Genomic DNA, 21,846 nt, shown 5'->3' on the forward strand with positions numbered 1-21,846 from the left:
TGTTACAAACTGCAGTCCCCATAAGAAAGGCAAAGCACTCTTCCCTAGCTGATGCTAGTTCAATGACAGGGGATTTTTATGTTCAAGAACAGCTTGTATCAATCCAGATCTTTTCCACACATGAACATGCAAAACCCAAGAGGCAGAAATCACAGCATATAGCTACACTCAATCTAGGATGAGAGTTGCAAGCTCCAGTAAAAGTTCTACCTTGCTTTCCTAAAATATGACCACACATCTCCAGAGGTGTTTAACTGGTAGAAATATAAACAAGGTATTTTGAAATAGCTTCAAGTCATGTGCTGTGATACAGAAATTAAGGCTTTTATGCTAGCATTCACTCATGTTCCACTGAGGTAATAATAATACAGTAATATAATAAATTCAGTGAAAGAAAATATTTGAATACTTGTGTAGGCATTCCAAGATATTAAAGATATGTCTAGCAGATTAAAGTAACATTTCAGAAACTACATTAATATTAAGAGGAGACAGGCTGGAACAAACTGATTTTTTTCCCCCTTCAGGAAAAAAATGGAAGAACAACTTTTTTCCCCATTAAAACAGAAAATGCTTTTTGTTGCCAGTCTTAAATGGGAATGACATCTTTTTCTTTGGGTATTTTGTCACATGGTATTTATAAGGATGATATAAGGATGAGTCTCAAATGCTGTAACTGCAGTTCCCTTACTCCACTTGCCATGAAGTAGCTTCCCATACTCCATTTGTTTAAATACCCCTGGGAAACTTAGAATTTGTAGTTACTCACCTCCAGAGACGCATTGCCAAACACATTATCTGAAGATGAATGCTAGCATTTTCTTTGGTATTTGCACATTTTGCCATTGCTGACTGGGTATTCTGAAAGTCATTTCTCATCTCTTTTTGGCTCCATACATCTATATTTTGGCACAGTGCTTTATTGCAAGTAGGTTCCAATCAAAAAACCTTTGCCAGAGTTAAATGCTGGAACCAAAATACACAATTGTCTGTTCACCCAGATCTGTATAAACACTCTTAGCTCCTAATCTAATCTTGCTCTTATAAGAACATTAAGTTCCCTGACACAACCTTTTGCACTCTAACTATAAATACCTCACCAAAAGTATCAAATCAAACTTTATTTACACTAATGCAAGATTGAATGCTTCCAATTCTGCACCATTTTCAGACTGAACAAAAGCTCTTTGGGTCAAATAACAGGAAGCGATGTAAAAGTGTTTCCATCCCACCATATATTTTCCAGCACAATACACACGCCAATGCACAGTTTTGAAATGCAATGCAGGACACAAAAATGATATCTAGTGAATGGAAGAATTTAGTTTATTATTTTTAGACAGACATTTTAAACCTCCTCATACAGTTAAAGGGCTGCCTATGCTAAGCACCTATAGAAACAAGTGTCAAAATGTGTAATTACAAAGACTGACACAAAAATTTTACCCAGTATCTTAAAATGACAGGCATTCTAGTCAGAAAAAAAACTGCATCTTGCACCAGACGCCCATCAGAGGCATCCCAGCCGTACCTGGGGGAAGCTGCAGGCCGGGCTGCAGCAGCTCTACCTCCCCACGGCCCCAGCAGCGCCTGCAGCCCCGCTTGGCAATGCCCATCTCCGGGCTCCGCACTCGAGTCCCCGCCGTCTCTCTGCCCCCCCACAGACCTGGAAGCCTTTCAGCTGTGCAAGACCTGCTTTAGGACAGGCAAACGGCCTGGAAACGATGAAAATGCAAACTGCATTGCTAATTAGCTTCACGTTTTGTGAAACCTGCTCCCTTCCCTAGAAACGGTTTCCAAGTGCCCCGGCAGAGGCCCAGGGGCCCTGCACAGCCCCGCACCGACTAACACGAGCTCCCCGCGGATCCCTGCTGCTTCCTGACGGCAACTGAGGCTGCGATTCAAGGCAACCACACCAGGGTTTCATGGAGACAACGGTGGGGCACCCCCAAACTGCTCGATACACCGGTGTCTGGGCACCTCAGCCAACACCAACTCCTGGAGATAAACTTGAGCTGGAAGATTCTGGGAGAATTACTTTATGCAACATATTTAGTGGAATTAAAGTGGTGCTCTAGGTGCTACAGACACGCTTCTTTCTTCACAGCTGTCTATAACCTTCCTTCGTGAAGCCCACAAAAGCACTTCCCATAATTAGCTACACAGCAAACACTTTCACAAGGGTTACGGTTCCATAATGAAGCACACTATTTTCTCCTTTCATCCAATTTTAATTAGTTCCTGAAATCAAGTCATAGAAAACAGTAGTACATAAATACAGTTACTGAATAGTCAAAGAGGAGATCTTCATAAAAATGGTTATTCAAGATCAGGTTTAATTATGAACGGAGGTCTAAAAAAATATGAGCGCCCTAGAAAGTTGCATTTCTCATTCCTAATTTTCTTCTGGAAGTCGTCTCCAGTTTCTTAATGCTCATGTCACACTTCTACAGCTGGCAGTTTCAGCCACACGCAGATATACGCTAAGTTTATGTACCTCAGATACCCTATTAACAGTCCTCAAAACAAGCTTTTCCAATACCAACAGGACAATAAACGCTGGAAACCTATTTGACACAGAACATGCTTCCCCAAAGAGATGATCCAAACCAAACATCAGCCAACAGAGCTCGCTTCCCTTTTCCACTTAAACACCATGGAAGAGATCAGATATTCCCTTGGGATCAGAGATCACCACACTCTTAAACACAGAGGATACCTGCACCTGGTGAAGAACAGCCAGAAAATTTTAGAGGAAGACCATCAGGTTCTGGCCCCCAAACCCTAGAGGAACTAATTAAGTCACTATTAAATACACCTTCCTGTCAGCAGTGAGAGGAAGTTCACAGCAATGAAATAGGAGGCAGAAGAAATGCCTTCCAGTGGCACACAGAAGCACATTTAAACTGAATTGTCGTCAGCTCCGTTTTACTCCACCACACAAAAGAGTGGAAGTCTGGAACCGCTCTGATAACATCCACCCCAAGCAGGAACGGTGCCGGCACTGCCTAACACCGCTGGGTCTGCAAAGAGCCAGCCAGCCAGGGATCCAAGCAAAGGAGTCACATTTTTGTTTAATGTAACAATATTAAAAACACCTCTGGTGTTTCCTAAGATGTTGAATTCTTAATGGGTAGTCAAAGTGATGAAATCACTCTGACGATGCACATTGTCTGAATGTTTCAGGGAACAAAGTTAAAAACCCTCTAGCTGTTTAGCACAATCTATCACTGCAACACGAATGAGGTTTCCCATGTGTTTTGCCATGCAAGAGCACAACCTGAAAGCAAAGTACCCACTGCCTCTGTCATAATGGCTTTATAAAGCCATTATATCCTTGTTACATCATGTGAGATATAATGCGAGTTTATTTTAAGATACTACAGGGGCAAAATGTAATACACACTGAAAGTGCCACTGCTCACAGCTGCAAGTCTACATTTCAAAAATGGAAAGGTCTTAATATTAAGTCACTGTGGGCTTTGTTGACATTCTACAACAAAAAAGACTCAGTTTTAAAAGTAAGAGCACAAAATGCAAGTACTCTACTATTCTAAGGCCACTGTGAAAGCATCCCACTGGCACACCACCACAAATTCATGCTCAAGGTCTGCCTGCAACCTTCTCCAGCACTATCAATATCCTAACACATTCAACGACCTGAACTACCAGTCTTAACTAAAGTCCTCTCAAATCAAACCAATTGAATCTAAAAAAAGGAGGTTACACATTAAACTAGAGACGCCCCTGGAGTTTCTACCACTTGACAGCATTATGAAGAATTAGGCAGCACAGCTGCCCACCCTGCCTGTTCAAAAATCAGAGCTTACCTCCCAAGTCTGATGGCTTTTACCAAGTTTGGAACACCCTCCATCTGTATGTTGTCCTCTGCCTCAAACTGCTGATAAGCCTGAGGGGGAGAAAGAGAAACAGACCTGCTAGAACGCCAAATCCAACCTGTGTGGCACCTTCAAGAGGAATGGCAAGTTCCTGCTACACCAGCCAGGACACAGATCCAGTTCACTGACGAGCCCTTCCTGGCACTGAAGCCATCTGAAAGCTCTCCTTGAACAGTTCTCATCCAGATTTGTACTTAAAAGCAAGTCCCATACCAAAGTTAACTTACAGATCAAGTACAACCAATTCTATGAGCCAGTAGGACCTTATGATCTAGTAAGTTGCTAAAGGACACACATCAGCCATTGCCTGAAACACCAGCACTGAAGCTGCCGAGCAATTATTTAACCCAAAAGTGATAAGACCAGGAAATAATCAGCACAGAAGACAATTTTTTAAAACAAGTGGCAAATTCAATTCCTTCTCAACCAGCATCTTCAAGTAGCTCTTACCATTGTGAACTGCAGATCTACTTCTCAGTTCACAAAACAGGGCACTAAATCAGGTAACTTAGTTGTCAAGATAATGCTCTACTGATTGCAAATATCAACACACAAAGCTGCAAGGTCTTGTCGCTGCCACCTCTGGACTGTTAAAATGCCCACTGTCTCAGCCAAACCTCCAAATCACAGAAATTTATCATCAAAAGCTTGACGTAACTTCAAAAAAAGCTCCTTAAGCTTTCTGCTACCACCATTTCATTATATTAATGCAGACAGCTGCACTGCCAGGCTCCCTCACAGAGACTGAAGTTCAAATGAACAAGGATACGTACAAGCCAACTTCTATAAAAATCAAGTCAAAAATTGGATCTATTACTAACTCCTCCCTTATTCTCTGGCCAAAACAGTGTTTCACTGAGGAAAGTTTTGAATATTTGTTTTGAAAAGTAATATATTTGCTTATACATTTGGCTACTGAAGCAAGTCACTTTTTCAAAAAAAATCCAACAAAGTCAACATGAATGCAGAAGACAGCAGACTGGACTTGTGTTTAAAGCCAGATAACCCAGACAATTCGGGAACGTTAAGATTTAAAAAAAAAAAATCAAAGCTTTTAAAGCTTATTTTCTCCATTGCTGCAACATTTACAACAATAGAATTATAACGAAATTCAGCACCCAAACCACTGGCATGCCACTCAACTTATAAAATAGATTTACACAAGCAGTTAATTACACGTCAGCAGATTTCAACCTACTCTCACCACTTTTGCTCAGGTATATTAATAGATTAGTTCAAAGCAGACCAATCACTGCTCTTATTTTCTACTCCATTTTGGTTTAGCCTCCAGTCTTGCAGCGTGACTTAGCGCAACCTCCCGAGCTAACTGTACCCTCTGCTCCATCTAGTGGACTACTGATAACCACAACACAAGAACACCAGGTATTGCTATAGCTTCTCAACATAAAGCAGCCCACAGATGCCCATAAAAATTAAGCATTGGAAAATTATTTTAAGAAGGTTAAAAGGAACCATAACTGAAGTTGTAATAGCACTGTTGTTGGTCTTCACCTTTTTCACAGCATAAAGAACAGAGGCGAAATGCACTGCTGGGGGTATAGATGGTAATTCCACACTCGCATTCAAGCAGAAAGGTACCAGACACCTTCAGGTCTGAATTCCCCATGGCAGGAGCTGGTTTGTTTCCTACGTAACAGCAGTGCCTTGTCACAGATGCTCTGGCTGGAGCGGCAGAGCTGGGAAATAAAAGTCCCCTCAGTGCAAGAGCAGCCGGAGGGACCCGCATGCCCAAGGAGCTCCTGAAACACCACCAGACTCGTCACCTCTTCAAGTGACTGAGAAAGGCTTTAGTCAAAAACAAACGCTTGTTTCTGGCACACTTTGATGCTCACACTCCTCCTCACAGAAGGGTTCTTCAAGTTTAGTAAACGATACCCACGGCACAGTGTAGAAGGAGGAGGAGTATCCGTGCCTTGTCAACAAGCCAACATAGATGAGCAACACTAAGGAGAACCCAGCAAACTAAGGTCCAAATTCATTAATCGTGAAATACAGAACTTGATTTGTTCTGTTCCTTTTCTGTTGGAAAAGAGCCTGCTTTCAGTCCTTGAGAAATACATGGGAATAGAGACCTCCCTGGAACAAACCTTAGCTTCTCAGCTTCGACGACCTACCAAAAAGCTTTCTTGAATTCCTTAGAAAAACCACTCCGGTTGAGCCGTACCTAGAAATAGCATTACCAACAGCTGTATTTCATACCAGTTACTGATATTATCACGTGTGCAGATACTCAAGTCACGAGTGACGTCTCAAACCAATGTTAAGTTTCACAGGTGAAAGTTCATATTAAAGTTCCATTGTTAACTACACACGTCTACATTCAAGTGCTTCTGCAGTGAGGTGTCGGCAGATCTCTAGCACTGGGTGCCTTCAGATTATACATCAAGATGTCCATCTCAGTGTACACTATAATAATGCTGGTATCTGGCAAGCTCAGATGAAAATGAACACCAAACATCTGCAGAAGATTCACAACAGTAACCAGTCCTGTGTTCCCTTGAAATCAGTAAAAGCAATAGCTCTGTTTAGCATAGGAGGAAAACAAATCTGCATGTTTACATCAGCTGCCAAAACATTTGCCTCATATCCCAAATAAAACCTACAGCAAGCAGTATCAATTGCTGCATTATGTCACCTGATGTGGGAAACAGACAACCCAACAGTTGTGGCACAACGTTCACAGCTCTGAAGACAGAGGTTTAACTATATATGTAGTTCTTTTCAAATAAAATCTAACAAGCATACTTAGGAAGTTTATGTTTGATAAACTTACGAGGTATGGAAACATATCTGTGCTTAAGTTGTCCTGTCAAATGAGGCATGATACCTTGGTTATATTTAAGCACTAGGCAGATCCAGAAAAGAAACCAAATCTCTCAACTCCCAGAGCCTACCATCACTACCAGAAAGCACTTGATCCATCCAGATGCCTTTTTTCCCCAATTTCTCTTGCAACCAAACCCAACTATCCTTGTGAATAAGTTACCCTGAAAGCAATTCCTCCAGAAAGCACATCCCAAAGCTGTTCACTTACACAATAACCCACAAGATATACTAGTTGTCTTTTACAGAACAAACAAACCAAGCCACCTGACATTCCCAAAGAGTGATGCAAGGAGGGAAAAGAGTAAACTTCTCTAGCTCCCACAGAATTCGCTGGGGCACCGAGTGAGCACTGCAAGGCTCACACCCCCGTTTAGTAACCAGACCGAGCAATACCCACAGCAACACGGCAGGTGCCATTGTGGAGCTTGGCTGGACAAGCAAGGCATGCATTTGTGCTACAAGTTTTTAAACAGCACTGTGAGCCTGATTTTCCAAATTCAAGACTGAAATTTGAAACCTCTTAACACTGCAAGCTAGTTACAGGCAGAGCTAGTGGCATTGCTACAATCAAGACTTAAAATAATGTGAAACTGTTAGGCAGTTATCTAAAGCTCTTGATAAAGATGTTCAGGGTTATCAAAGACTAGTGTCAGCCTCAGATACTTGTCTGAAGTGTGAGGGATGGGAAGGGAAAGAGAAGAATTGAAGTGTTAAAGCTTCTAATTTGAAGAAGAAACACCAGCACGTCCATGCCTAGCCCACCCCTGCAATGTTCACAGGTGCCCTCTGCTGTCGAGAAAAAAATCCAGAAGTCTACTTGAGCAATAAAGCCAAAGAGACATCTGTTCTCAGAGTAAATTCTTTCTTAATACTGACAGCAAGAGCTTCTGAAACTGCCTGTACTGACATCGTCCCAAGATGAGTATCATGAAGATAAATCCTGGAGATGTAATTTACTTTAAGTTCCACACGCCACAGGGCCAGACTTCCCTGTGCTGCCTGCATAGGTAACAATGACAGCTGAGGCCACCAACGCAAGGCTGGAGAGGAGCAGACAATGCAAAATCATGGAGAAAAGCAGCAGTGCAAAATGAGACGAGTAGATGGATGACAGGCCAAAGGGCCGCGCCACAGCAGCACATTCCTGCACTCAAATAGAAGTCGCAAATCCTTACACCTTTGCTCTACTTTAAGCAGATGTAAAGTTTACCAAAACATCCCAGGATGCAACTTGCCACTCCAATTTTCCAGCAGCGGACTTTACTTCGACAACCACCACAACCCCCCAAAAACAAGGATCAAGTGCTTTATATTGCGCAAGCGATAACTAGATGTGCATCTGCCCCTGCCACTCAGGCTTTCATCATCTACAGCAGCTCAGAGCCCTCTCAGCAGTGCCACCAGGCCAAGCTGTCCCCCTCTGCCCCTTCCCCGTTCCTCCGACAAATCCGTTTTGTCATGGTAGGTCACTGGTCCAGGCTGCAGCTGGCAGCAAATGTTTAAATTGGTAACGTGGTGGGTGGGAAGCGAACCACAATAGCGTAGAAACTAGTTGACAGAAACTAAGCTTCCTTTTCCACTTCTGTAACTTCAAATGGCAGACTTATTCCAGCCCAGCTGGTTGAATATGTGGCTATGAATGTAATCCCACGTGATACTTAAGTTGAAAGAAAGATTATTTTTTTTTTAGTGTGAAGATCACTAAGACTAAGTGTTTTCAAAGCAGTTCATTTGTAAAGCATTTCAATTGCTGTGAGGAGCAACATGTGAACTCTTTAGCAGAAGGGAGTATTATTTATCCTGCTCGAGGTTTGGATACCTTCTAGCAGATGAAATTACCTTCAAAGATGTAGTCCCATGTCTTACTTGGGTTTTATTCTAAAAAAACAGTCAATTATTAAAATGTCAATAAGCTCTATTGTGAGATTTTACCGACTTGAACTTCAGTGTTATCTGTAACTTAAGTAAAAGCCTAGATTTTGAGTCAAAATCTTATTGACTTATGTTACTGACAAAAAAAAATTATTTTGAGTCAAAACAAACCCATGACTCATTCTTGCTGTCATTCTTTACCAGGAGGCACCAAGTAAGTCATCCAACATCTGAACTCCTGTATCTGTATTGTATTTTGACAGCAAGAATTAAAATATACAAGGCCTAAACCCCCGGGTCTGCATTTAGTTCACAAGACTGGCATTTCCATCTTTGACCCAACTCACACCACTGTTCTCAGATGAAAACAAAACACAGACCTCCCACATACTTTTAGGCAGTTCAACAGCAGCCAAACACCAGCGCAGCCACTTGGTGAATCTCTGTGATGTAACATGCACAGAAGTGCTTAAACATAAACCCTAGGTTTGTGCCTGTGGCAAAACTGCATCGCGTCTCACGAAGATGTTTGCCACGCACAAGAGTGCTTTGATTCTGAGACTGGAAAGTGGATTCTTAAGAAAATGGGATGTAAAAAAAGGTTAATCTAGTATCTATCACATTCCGCTGACAGTAAGTAATCTAATATCTATCACATTCCACTGATAGTAAGTACAAAGTAATACATGAAGTATTTTCCGATAAACTGATGTTGCTATCTCAGCCTCTGTACTCTGACCCAGAAGAGCCAAGCCAGGTTTCACTTCCTTACTCGCCCTGTGCCAGGCATTGGCCCGTCCCATTACCGGTGATAACAGCACCACTGTTTGGAATGTTGGTGTGGTAACAGCTGGCAACACCACAGACCGATTTAAGTACGCAGACAGTACCAGACGTAGAGAAAAAGAAATATCACTAGATGGTTCATATCTGCATCCAGCGAATTCAAGTGACATACTTCCATTTTTGGTGACACAGGACATACAAATTGCCTTGTCTATGGAATAGAAGAGATAATACAGCAAAGTTAGACTTCTTCAAGAATCTGTATACCTGCATGGCTTTCATACCCTAGAAATTTAGATCACTGAAAAATCAGTTCAGTTGCATAATATTCATTAGGTGTTCACAACTGTGTTTACGTCTCCTTTGATCTTACTCTGCATCAGCAGCATTTCAAATATTTGTACCACTTTCATGTTGTCCTAGACAAGCTACCAACCCACATCATAAGCCAAACCCAGTGTTCCGTACAGCTCTGTTGTTTCTCAAAAGTTAGGTATCTACCCTTACTCATAGCACTGAAAACCAAACTTCACAGAAGCTTATTATAACTTAGGATGAAAAAAGAAAGCTCTAACTTCTTGCATTACAGGCATGGAAGGTGGCTGACAAGAAACAAAGGAGGAAAGAGCAGTGGAAAAGAGCTATTTGACAATTGGCAGCTCGCTTTTAGAAGCTGATCTTATCCCAGCCTGATCAGGCTTGATAACACTGTCACTGCATTTGTGCATGGGTCAACAATAAATGCTGTATATTAACAGCCAGGCATACTAGTCTTAGGTGAACAGAAATCAGCTCAGAAGCACCTGTCATCAGTTTGACAAAAACACTAATTCACGTTAATCAACATTTCTATACTGTGCCCAAAAATGTTAAATGAAAACAAAAAAAATCAGAACCTTCACTGAACACTTAGACTCAAAGCAAAAAAAAAAAAGAATCCATGATTAGCAACATAGCTTTCATTTTCACTTTCAGACTGGGGGTGGGGGAGATGAAATGAGAGAGTATTTTTTGTGGTTTTGAGGAGTTTTTTATTTTTTTTTCTTTACCCTTTCTTCAACTAGAAGTAGAAAAACTCACGATGAAGTTTTGATCAACCACTGAATCCACCTGGATAAGAAGAAGCAGTCCAGCAAAAAGCTACATTAGATTCATTTTATAACTTTCCGTATTTCAAACAAACTAAACATTGCTGTGTTTTTCCAAAATTTACAAAAATTTTGGTGAATTACACAGAACATCTCAAAGTAGAAGTACACTTCCTCATTTTCTGAAAAACTAAATTTCTTAAAAATAATTCTGCAAAGTTTTACGAACGCTAATTAGAATCAGAAGCAGAGGTATTCCAATATGTTTTTTACTTACTTTGATCAGCATAGTTTTTTGCTTTTAGTTCAAGCTGTCGAGTTTGTGATTCTAATGCTTCCACTCTGGTCTGCAAGTCCTTTTTCTCTTGTTCTTGAGAATCTTCAAACTCAATGAATTTCTAGACAGGAAAATATAGTAAAATTAGATTTAAGTTCAAAAATAATTTAAAAGGCATAAGCAAAGTTCTTTCATCAAATAGAAGCAACAGATGCACAGTCATTACTAGATTTGTTTTTAAGTAGAATGACTTTCACTTCAAGCAGCATGTAGGAGACAATACAGAGCTCTTCACAGCAAAGACGGCACAACTGGGTTCCCAAAATAACACAACTACAGCCCACATTCAAACATGAAGGACACCAATGACATTCCAGTCTTGTGTCCGCTGGTCAAGTATCCCATCCATCTAGCCCACTTTCCATAATCACCATCAACTAAGTACCAACTTCTTCAGAGAATCCCGCTCAGGACTAACACGAACACAAATTATTTCATCCTATCCCAGCTTCACACACTGCCTGCCAACCCCGCATGGGAATACAGAAGGTCTCAGTACCCTTCGATTTGACTGAACATCTATGAAGCACACCTTCACCAGGAAGCCATGAAAACACAGCCACTGCAGTACACACCTCCCAGGTGCCAGCCAAAAATAACACGCTTTTTCCATCCCCACCCAATTGCTTCTAGTGTCCAACAGGTTATAAAATGTTCAGTCTTTATCAAATGCTTAATAACCATCTCCTCCAGTCTGTCAACTGCTTAGCCAACCACTTACAGACACTGCAATAGTGCTGGTCACACCACCTCCTGCTACCGTGGTTTACCGAAGCGTGTTACTCGACATTCTGGAGTTCACTAACAAATATCAGCATTTATATTCTGTAATGTACAAGTTACCAGTTCATCACTATGGAAGTTTTAAAAGCTTTTTTCCCCTATTTATCTTAACCAAAACCTGAAGAAATTGAGCATGTCCTGGCAGCACAAAGACTACCTCGAACAGCCAAAGATGGATTAGGTCACACAGAGCTCCATTCAGCGCTGCGAAAAGGCCAAGGCCATGAAGAGAAGCTACGAAGACAGCTAATGACACGAAGAAAAGTGTACCAGAGGCCTTCGCAGAGAAAAACAGCCCAGGCAGCAACGGGGTTCAGCAAGAAAAGCTGCAGCTGGATACCACAGGGAAGCAGAGAGAAGGAGCCCAGATGCTAGGGAGGAGGCACCAAGTTAAAAGCAGATTATTAATTTCACCTTGTCAGCAGGATTAATCGAAAGAGGACAGACTGCCCACTTCCCTCCTTTCCTTCAGTCCTCCCAATGAAGTGGGAAAATCGTCCACTTGATGGGACTGAGCAGAAAGAGGTGTCTAACGGGAAGGATTCCCTTGGAGCAGTCACAAGGTTACCACCTATGTGACTATGTGGGGATCAGTTTAACTGGTAACCTTTAACAACCCTCAGAAGGAAAAGCAAAGTGCACAAGCAGAATAAAAGGCACGTGAGCCCATTACAGATCAGCTTTTCAAATAGTAATGCTACAGGTCATTTGAATATAACCATGTCCTGTGTGTTTCTAGGAGAATTTAGTGGAAAAAATAATTCAGATGCTCACACACCAACTTTTAATAAGCTGGTAAATTTTAACAAACATACGGATCATAGCCTCTTACCCTATGGAAGGGCTTCAGCTTAGGAGGGTCATCAGAAGAGATTTTTATTAAAAATGACTTCAAATGTACAAATGCATCAAAATCTATGTAGTGGAACAAGAGCTCCTTTCAGACAAGCTCTACATGGCTATCACAGGACTCCGAATGGTGTTCATATGACTGTGCCTGCAGCAAAAGTCATGAAACAATCGAGGAGCAGCTGACACTAACCCAGGTAGGACTGCTTCGGGTTCTGCAATTTAAAAATGAGTTCTTCCCCTACTTCCAAAAGACAGATGTGAAAGTCTTTGCACATCGTGCCCTCAAAAAAAGTTTAGGAATATTAATTTGACAGTGTGTGACCAAAAATTTCAAACTTATAACTTGCTCAATCTCTCCTTTGCAGCAGATGATATAATAGTTTTGCCCCTTTTATAGTGAAAATTCAAGTCAAGTCTGGCTTATTCATTCTTAGCAGACTTCCTTTTTAAGAAGGGCTTCAAAGTTAGACACAAATTTGGCACCAGGGCAAAATACCACCATGGTCTGGTACACAAAACATGGGAAAACATGAAAGAAGAATTATGAAACAGAACTGTAACATCTTTGTTTGGGAAATCATCAGAGAACCAACTAAAGTCAGATGCGTTTCATAATTTGCAAAAGGCCAGTGACAATTATACTTTTGACTAAGCAGCCGTTCAAAACCATCAATGCCACTGTTACTCACAAAACTGTGGACAGAGTCCTTCATTATTTCATATTTCCTCTCATGTTCTTCAATTGCACGCAACAGAAGTGGTTTTGCATTAAAGTTAAATGATTTGTTCGCTTTTCACTCATTTACCTTCACTTTGTTAGAGTAAGGATTTAAGTTACATCTCTTCAAAAAACTTTTTGATTCAAGACGGATCTTTTTTTCCCTCTGCTGAGAACTGTACCTGATCAAGCCACAGACCAAGTCCTTGAGGCAGAGTGTGTCTGCGCTGTTTCATCTCCCCTTCCTGCGATGGGGCAGGCCCAGGCAGAGCCCCAGGAGCTGGTCACCCTGCCTTGACTAAGCCTGCATGACTAGGATGGAAAGACCAGTCAGATAAGCAGTCACTGCAGCCAAGCACACTGACAGCACACTTAAATCCTGCACGCTTTCTGCACTGCTTAAAGTGAATGCAGCAGCACACATAGGAACATACTGGCCACTCGATATATGGATTTCTCATTTCAACCTGAGCTGCTAATTACACAAAATACTCAGGCAGACAGAAAAGCTAGCGTTCCTCGTCACAAGCAACTTCCTCCATAGGCCACAAAGCTGTATCTTGTAAATCTAAGGAGAAGTGAGTTTGGGGGCTTTTTTTTTTAAAAAAAAAAAGAAAAAAGAACAAGCTGAAGGACACCAATGCATCTTTAAAAGAATGAGTCTGATTACAGAAGACTCTAATCTAAAGGCTCAAACTGTCCTTAGAAGGCTATGCTGTTTCCAGGCTCTTAATCTGCAATGATCAATGCCGGTGTCTGCATCCTAACTTTGATATATAACAATGTGTAAGCACAGGATATGATGCACACTTCCTTCTGCATGTGCCTACCGCTGAAATTCAAGCCTGAGATACCTTCATAAGCTATGTTTGGTAACTCCCATTTAATCCTTCCCATTTTCTCTAGGCGGTATCAACTACGTCACTTCAGACAGGCATTGGTCCGACCTGTTCTTAAAGACTTCCAATAAAAAGTATAAGAGCGTTTTGATAATAAGTTTCAGAAGTCTTCACCTAGATTTAAAATTGATTATGTCAAATTTACAGCAATAATCATTGCAATAAACATGAACTCAGATCACAAAATAAACCAGCACAGCATATACATTTTGAACAATCCCTCAAGCACATGTCCATTTAGTGACCCGGTAATATAGTACCAGAAAAATTAAACATTTATTCCTATGTGTGTCTTCATCTTCTGTTTCCTTATATATTAACTTGTTTTCCTGTCACGTGATCCAGGTGCAGTACTAAGCACATCTGATTTGAGGGTACCACCTACTTGGCAGCCTTTATTACCCTATGACGCAGACTTGAGTAACTTTTATTGCAACGATGCTAGCTTTTCAGCCAAAGGCATGCTCTTCCTTGAGTATCCTATAGATAGGGACAGTCGAAAACCAGCTCAGCTAGACTTGATGTAGATAATGTGGAGCTGAAAACAACTGAGTATAAAGTTGATGCTATTTTAGTAAGCTCTGGGACCTATAAGAAAAGTTAGCTATCAAGTTCATGCTATTACTTAAACTAATCTTCATGGTGGTGAATCCTTTTTTGTGGCTGTAGAAGTAGCAGCTACATATTCAATATCAGACTTGGAAAACAGCTCAATCCCACCAACAGCAGAAAAACTGAAAGGGAAGTTAAGTTGCTTGACGCCGCTAGACAGTGACAGATTTCGTCTGTTTCCAAGCCCACCTGAAACTCCTGCTAGCCATGCACACCCGAGTACAAAGTAGTATAGCGATTTTTGCTTCCTGCAGAAGTAATGGGTAAGATAGCAGAACTCCAAACCCTTCCTCCTCTCCCGCTTCTGTCGCAGGGCACGCTGCCTCTCATTTACGAGGTGGGAAGATAAGCTATGCCCTACTGTAAGCAGAACAGCAGACTAGCGAGTTCCTCTATTTCTCCAGCCCTACACAAAGCACACCATGTTAAAAGTCAGGCAAATGACTTGATAGCAATTAACAAGATCATTACTACTATCTGAAGGACTGAGAAGCAGGTCTGGTACTTCTGAAATCTTCCTTTATTTTAAAGCCACCATAACAGAAGCCAACATACAACAGCTTCCAGAATATTTCCTAGCACAAGTTCAAGAATTAAAGGAGGCAAATTAGGACAGTGGTGTAAAGAGATTGCTATTCAAACAGTAAGCCATTTATCTTCCTGTAGATATTACTGCAAATAAATACTCCTGCAGTGGCGAACAGAAAGTAAAAAGAAGGGACATTACTTCTCCAGGGTAGTCAGAACAGACAGTATGGAACATTGAACTTTGTAGCTCACAGGTCTCCATTTTGCTATCAGAGCAAACAAACAACCTCCAAAATGAAAGAAAATAAAAACACAAAGCCAATAACTTGTTGTCCAAGAAAAACAGTGCTACATTCGCGTTCCCTCCTTTTTTTTCAGCGATACAGCACCCCTCAGGTTACCTCAACATTCAAAAATAAGTCACAACGATCAATCAAGTCTGAATAAAACACACACCTCATGGACATAAAATGCTTTATGGGACAATTTCACAAATGTACGGCAGAACTGACCCCAGCACATACCAAAAAGATGACCCTGGTGCTCACCATGGAACATACCGTCTTTGATCTAATTGTGCTTTAGAAAGCCTCAGTGAGCTGTCTCGCAGCACAAGTAGTAGTTTTTAAGACAGCATAACTCTGGTCCCCTTAATTTATCATGACACAAAGAAACAGTGATCACAGTGAGGTACAAATATAACGTATGTGCAGCTCCTGAAGAGCCGCGATAACACAGTTTATACCATATTCTATTTCATCATATTGTTATGGTTTCTGTTCAGCTGCCCAAGGCCTGCTTTTTTCAATCTGGTAAGCGCTTCCTGGGTTTCAAGCTTGACTGACTTTCTCATCAACTAGTTCAGAAAAACATCTGTATCTGTCCCTTCCGCTGACACTCTTAATAAATAAATATATTTAAATAAAAGCCTTTTACACGCAGCTTGTGTCAGAATTAGTGATTTATGGCAACAGTCTCTCTAGACTGAAGTCTAGAAAGCACTGTAAAACAACTAAACGTCTGACAAGGACAACAAATGGTTCATGGGTACAAGAGTCTGGGGACGCTGTTGATAGCACCTTAGTTTGCAGCAAACTACTGAAGCCCTGGAGCAACTTGAAAGACAACATTTCTCGCTCACTTATAGGCATAATGAATGCCAACATCTGCACAGAACAAACAATGTTTTCCAAATTAAGTTTTCCTCATCATGATTGCCTTTACCTTCAGTGTTGTTATTTTTCTAATCTAGAAAAAGGTAAGCACGACCACAGAGACAAGCATGGGACGTGAGGTCTGGAAATAGACTTATAAGATGACTTGCTCTATTACAGACAATGCTGTCAATCCAATTTCCTACAAGAGTTTGGCAGGACAATGGGCTGAAAGCAGCTATCCTGCGTAGCTGCCTTCTATTGTATTTCCTTATAACCTAGCAGACAAAAAAAATCCAGTTAACAAGTTTACGAGGAGGAAATTCTTAGGCATTTTCACTTCGTTTTTTGTAGTCACATCCAAACTCTGAGCTTGCCATTGAGCAACCCACACCACCTGTTGCCAGCTGCAGCTTTTATATACAGACTCTGCACAGCTCCAGTGCAGACAGCGCCTATTTCCATACGTTTTGCAGCGTATCCTTTTCGTCAAACCTTGAGCCTGGAGAGCCCAGTGCTGGCCAGCTCCCACCAGACATTAAGCACAGCGGGGAAGAGGCTGGGATCTCAGTCCCAGGCCTGTGCGAGCCGTACGGGGCTGAGGCCTCCCAGGCCACCAGGCTCCTCCTTAAGCACTGGGTTCAGTTTTGGGCCCCTCACTACAAGAAGGACATCAAGGCCCTGCAGTGGGTCCAGAGAAGGGCCTGGAACACAAGTCCTGTGAGGAGCGGCTGAGGGAACTGGGAGTGTTTAGTCTGGAGAAGAGGAGGCTCAGACCCTATTGCTCTCTACAACTACCTGAAAGGAAGGTGTGGGGAGCTGGGGGTCAGCCTCTTCTCACAGGTAGCTAGTGATAGGACAAGAGGGAATGGCCTCAAGGTGGTAAGGGGAGGTTCAGTTTAAAAATTAAGAGATATTTGTTTTCAGGAGGGGTGGTCAGGCATTGGGATGGGTTGCCCAGGGAGGTGGTGGAGTCACCGTCCCTGGGGGTGTTCAAGGAAGGGTTGGACGTGGCGCTTAGGGACATGGTTTGGTGGGTGATAGCGGTGGTAGGGAATGGTTGGACCGGATGATCTTGAAGGCTTTTTCCAACCTTAACGACTCTAGGATTCTCCTCTAGACTGCTGAGTAAGGCCGGGGGCTCATGGCGGGAGCCCATGGCAGAGCAGCCCCAGCCCATCGCGGGCAGGGATCCCCCCGGTTCCTCCTCAGCCCCGGTCCCGCCGATTCCCCCATCCCCGCCGGTTCCCCCCTCCCCCCGCAGCCCCGGGCAGCCCGTCCCGGCCGCCCCTCACCTCCTCGGCCTGCTTGCGCAGCGCCTTCTCCCGCTCGTACTGCGTGAGGAGCTGCTCGTTGTCGTCCCGCAGCAGCTCCAGCTCCACGCTGGTCTCCTGGCTGTGCGCGCACACCGAGTCCAGGTTCTCCAGCACGGCCACCACCAGCGGCATCAGCTCGGCCACCACCTCCTCGTCGTAGCGCCCGATCAGCCGCTCGAACTCGCGGTAGATGGAGCCGGCCAGCCCCGACACCCGCTCCGACATCATGGCGGGGCCGGGGCCGCCGGGGTCCTCCTGGTACACCACGCCGTCCGCCAGCTCCATGGCTCTGAGGGGAGCGCCGGGACCGGAGGGGGAGGTGTACGGAGGGGGGGGGGGCGGCTCCGCGGCGGGGCCTCGGCGGCGGCCGGGAGAGGAGGAGGAGGGGGGGGAGCGGGGCGGGGGGGCGGAGAGCAACGGCGGCGGCGCGCGGCACTGACCTCAGCCGCCGCGCCGGGGCGGGGCCGCGCGTCACGCGGGTGGGGGGTCACGTGGGTGGGGAATGGGCGGGAAGGAGGCGGGGGGGATGGGGGGGGGGGTGAGGGGGCCGCGCCCCGCCTGAGGGAAGTGGTTGCGGAGGGGGGCGGCGGGTGTGTCAGGAAATAGTGCGCACAACGGGAGGGTTTGGGGAGATGTGGACTCCCTTTGGCAGCGTTTTACACAGCTCCACTCTCAACAGGACTCTGTGATTTCTCTAAATCCGGACCCTAACCATTACCCTAATTATCATCCTGAGCCCACAGAAGTCTCCCAGGAAGCAGTCCTCACAACGGAAGCCTTTTGGGAGACCTGAACTCCTTTCTGGAGCCTTTACGCAGCCCCACGCACAACAGGACTCTGCGCTTTCTTTCTCTTCAAACCCAAACCGGAACTCTAACCCTAACCCAAACCCTAACCTTACCCGTTACCATTACCCTAATCATGACCCTAACCCCACACTAAGCCCTCCTAAGTCTCCCAGGAAGCACTCCTCACGACGGAAGCCTTTTGGGAGACCTCAGCTTCCTTTGGCAGGATTTACACAGCTCCACACACAACAGCACTCTGTGCTTCCTCTCTCTCAAACTCAAATCCAAACCCTAATCATGCGGCTCGGGGTGCTGGTGGCCCCTGTGGGCAGGCGGGTGACTGCACGAAGAATCCTTCTCTTTTAATAGATTTGCAGAAATGCCCTCCAACAATTCCCATGAAAGCATTATTATTTATTTATTACATGTACAGAGGCATAAATAGATCAAGTGAATGGGTTAGGGATGAATGGCAGAGCTAAAACTATTTTTTTAGGACTTAACAGCTCTGCAGCAATGCTGAGTTCTCTGTGTTTCTTCATTTCCGAGAACAAGACCTCTTGTTTTCAATGAGGCCTGATCGGTTTGTGTCAGAAAACCTGCTCTGTTACTGGGAACGTGGTTCAGAAAGCATGTTGTGCTTGGCAGGAGAGGTTGGTTTTCCTGGGGTTTGGAATGGCGATCGTGTGTTTTGTCAGGGGAATGAAGTCAGCTATTTCAGACACTGTAAATTTGAGAACATCTACAGAGATTCAAAAAAAAAAAAATTAGAGAAGCTTCACGTTCTTCATTTTTATCGTACTATCCACGTTTGGGGAAATCACCATTTTTCATTACATGAATGTAGTTCATGTGCAGTGGAGCTAAGGAACCAGGTGGCCTAGCAGCAGTACGGTAACAAAGAAATCAAAAAATGCAAAACCTTGAGAAGTGATGAAACTTCAACTGCAGTGACTGCAATAATTTCCACTGGAGTGCAGCAGAGGTTTGCACTGTATTCTCCCTCATTTGGGCTGATTCTAAGGCAGTAAATATGCTTAAATTCATATACTGCATTGTGTTTACATACTAAGCTAATGGCTCTGCACAGGAAGGACAAAGATAAACATTTCAGTCCCCTGTGTTGGGTTTACCTGTGAGTTCTGTTCAGATATAACTAATAGTTCATATTTAAACTAAGGTAATATTTAATATAGTGCAGCCAGTACAGCTAAACTACACATTTGTTTGTAAACATGGCAAAAGGAAAGAAAAGTTGTTTGCCTTTGAATTATGACCAAAAAATTAAGTCATTTTAGCTTAAAAAAAAAAGTATACTGTCCTACTCAAACCATCTCAAGTGAAGTTTTCATTTAAATTATTGGAAATGACCCCTATGAAAATATTATTTTGTATTTCTCTTTAGCAGTTGTCCAATGAGAGAAAAACTGCAACTTCCCCATGTTTACCAGCTGTCTGCCATGGATTACTGTCTTTACTTGATGCCGGGGTGTTGAGGGACAATGTCTTTCAGAATTTCTCTCTCCCTTTGTACCACAGTTTCACATTTGCCTCAGTTGTTTGTATTGAGGAAGACGCTGAAAGCCTTTGGGGTGGGGGTTGCTGGCTTGTGTTTGTTATTTTTCTTTAAGTGAGCCTGAATAAATATTGTAGGAAGAGTGCAGATATCCAAAGTAATTCCATTCTGCTCTCAGGACAAGGTTGGTAGGCCATATCTAATTGCATCTAGACCTTACTGCATTATTCATGTGTAATACTGAATGACGTGAGGACATCTGTAAACAACTGCAGATGATTATAAGGATAACAATACTGATCATCTTGAATTGTTGCAAATGCTCTTTTGTCTATATGGTTTTATAGTTATTGTCATCATGCTTGGCAAATTGCACAAATACATTAGCTCAAAAGACATTCCTTTTGGCAGTCAGCAAAAATGGGTCAAGGTGTCCGCTGACGGCCTTTAAGGGAAGGGGTCTCTAAGGATATACTATTTTTATCCTCTTTCTATTAGCAAAATTGATAGATGTGGTTTTCTTTCAAATAGCTGGAGCAAGTCCATCAGTGAATGGGCAGGCTGTTGCTTCTAGGGTTGCAGTCAGACTGAGTACAGGGGGAAGAGAGCTTGTGCTCCGTTTGCTCTGTTTGTGCTCCGTTGTGCTCCATTTGTGCTCATGTTTCATTTCTAGTAACCTGGAAGTTTTCTAGCATGGATAAATGAAGTATTTAAGAATATGAACATTAGAAAAACTACCTGGGACAAGTTTCAACTGGTATAAAGATGTATCCTGTGGGCAGTCTTACTATTCTGATCATGTTTTATCATGTGCACCTCACAGTCAGTGTGAGATCAGAAACTCAAGGTTGGATTAAAAATACAAGATAAGGAATTATATCCTAGTTGCTTGCAGAAAGATTAAGAAACCTTAATGGTCTGTCAATTTAGTAAACTAATCATGCATAAGAAACAGCACAAGAGACATAATAGTGTTGTCTGTGTTGCTTGAGAACAGTGGCTGTCTGTGGTGACAACTAGAGTAAAATACAATGCATACACATGGGGAAAGAACTACCTGAAAAACAAAGTAGTTTTCTGGATAATAAAAGTTATATTCTGCATTCCTATAAATATCAATTTATTTGAAAGTAAATTGATTTGTAATTTACCATTAGCCATTGAATCAGTTGGGGATGAGAAGAACTTAACTTGGGCTTTACCCAGAGGAAGAAATTAGTTAGTTCTGTAGTCCTTTATGTCTTAAAGCACAACAGAAATCAAGCCAGAAGAAGATGAAGGATCATGGTTACAATAATCAAATGGTAGCAATACATAGCTAAATGAGGAGTTGCATAGCCAAGAGCAACAAAGCGCGTCAGACTTCCCAGTCTGGTTATGAGCAGCAAGAGGTGCATAGCACAGAATACAAGTCCAGACGAGAACTCACCAGGTGTTTGTTCGGAGTGGTACAGATACAGGCTTTTATCTGAGATCTTCCTAAAGCTCAGGCCAAAATGTGAAAGCCAAGAGCTATGTTTAAATTCTCCTGAAGTTTGGAGACATTCACAGTCAGTCTGTTGCCTCAGGCCCATTTAAAAAAATCTCTGCTGGTTTTAAGTAATGGGTAAACGGCTTGAGCTCAGTAATGGCATTTCACTCATTCATTCACACTCTACATCAACTGAAGACTTTGAAGATTTTCTTTCTCTTCCCATGAACTCTCAACTTTTAGAAAATTATTTGTCTAGACTGTCTCAGACCTTGCATTTTAGGTGAACACGTAATTTCAATCTAATCAGTAATTTTGGTAGAATTTCTAAATATAGCAAAAAGATGCTCATTTATACATTAAAAATAACAAGCAAGTAT

At 42.7% G+C, this 21,846-nt stretch overlaps 1 protein-coding gene across 5 annotated transcripts in view; it reads right to left on the reverse strand.

The window, feature by feature from the left end:
- Positions 1 to 18,072, reverse strand: part of SPAG9 (sperm associated antigen 9) — a 63,047-nt gene extending 44,975 nt beyond the window's left edge. For 2 of the 5 annotated variants that reach the window (XM_048064353.2, XM_048064355.2), the window contains exons 1-2: positions 17,671 to 18,068; positions 10,770 to 10,890 (exon numbers count right to left, since the gene is read on the reverse strand). In XM_048064353.2, the coding sequence (XP_047920310.2) occupies positions 10,770 to 10,890; positions 17,671 to 17,976 (427 nt within the window). In that variant the 5' untranslated portion in view covers positions 17,977 to 18,068. Of the gene's footprint in view, positions 1 to 10,769; positions 10,891 to 17,670 lie in introns of all 5 variants that reach the window. The other 3 variants (XM_066980354.1, XM_048064350.2, XM_048064356.2) reach the window with 3 other exon arrangements.
- Positions 18,073 to 21,846: the final 3,774 nt, after the last annotated feature.

This window comes from Anser cygnoides, chromosome 19 (genome assembly GCF_040182565.1).
Source record: "Anser cygnoides isolate HZ-2024a breed goose chromosome 19, Taihu_goose_T2T_genome, whole genome shotgun sequence".
In the NCBI taxonomy this organism is placed as follows: Eukaryota; Metazoa; Chordata; class Aves; order Anseriformes; family Anatidae; genus Anser; species Anser cygnoides.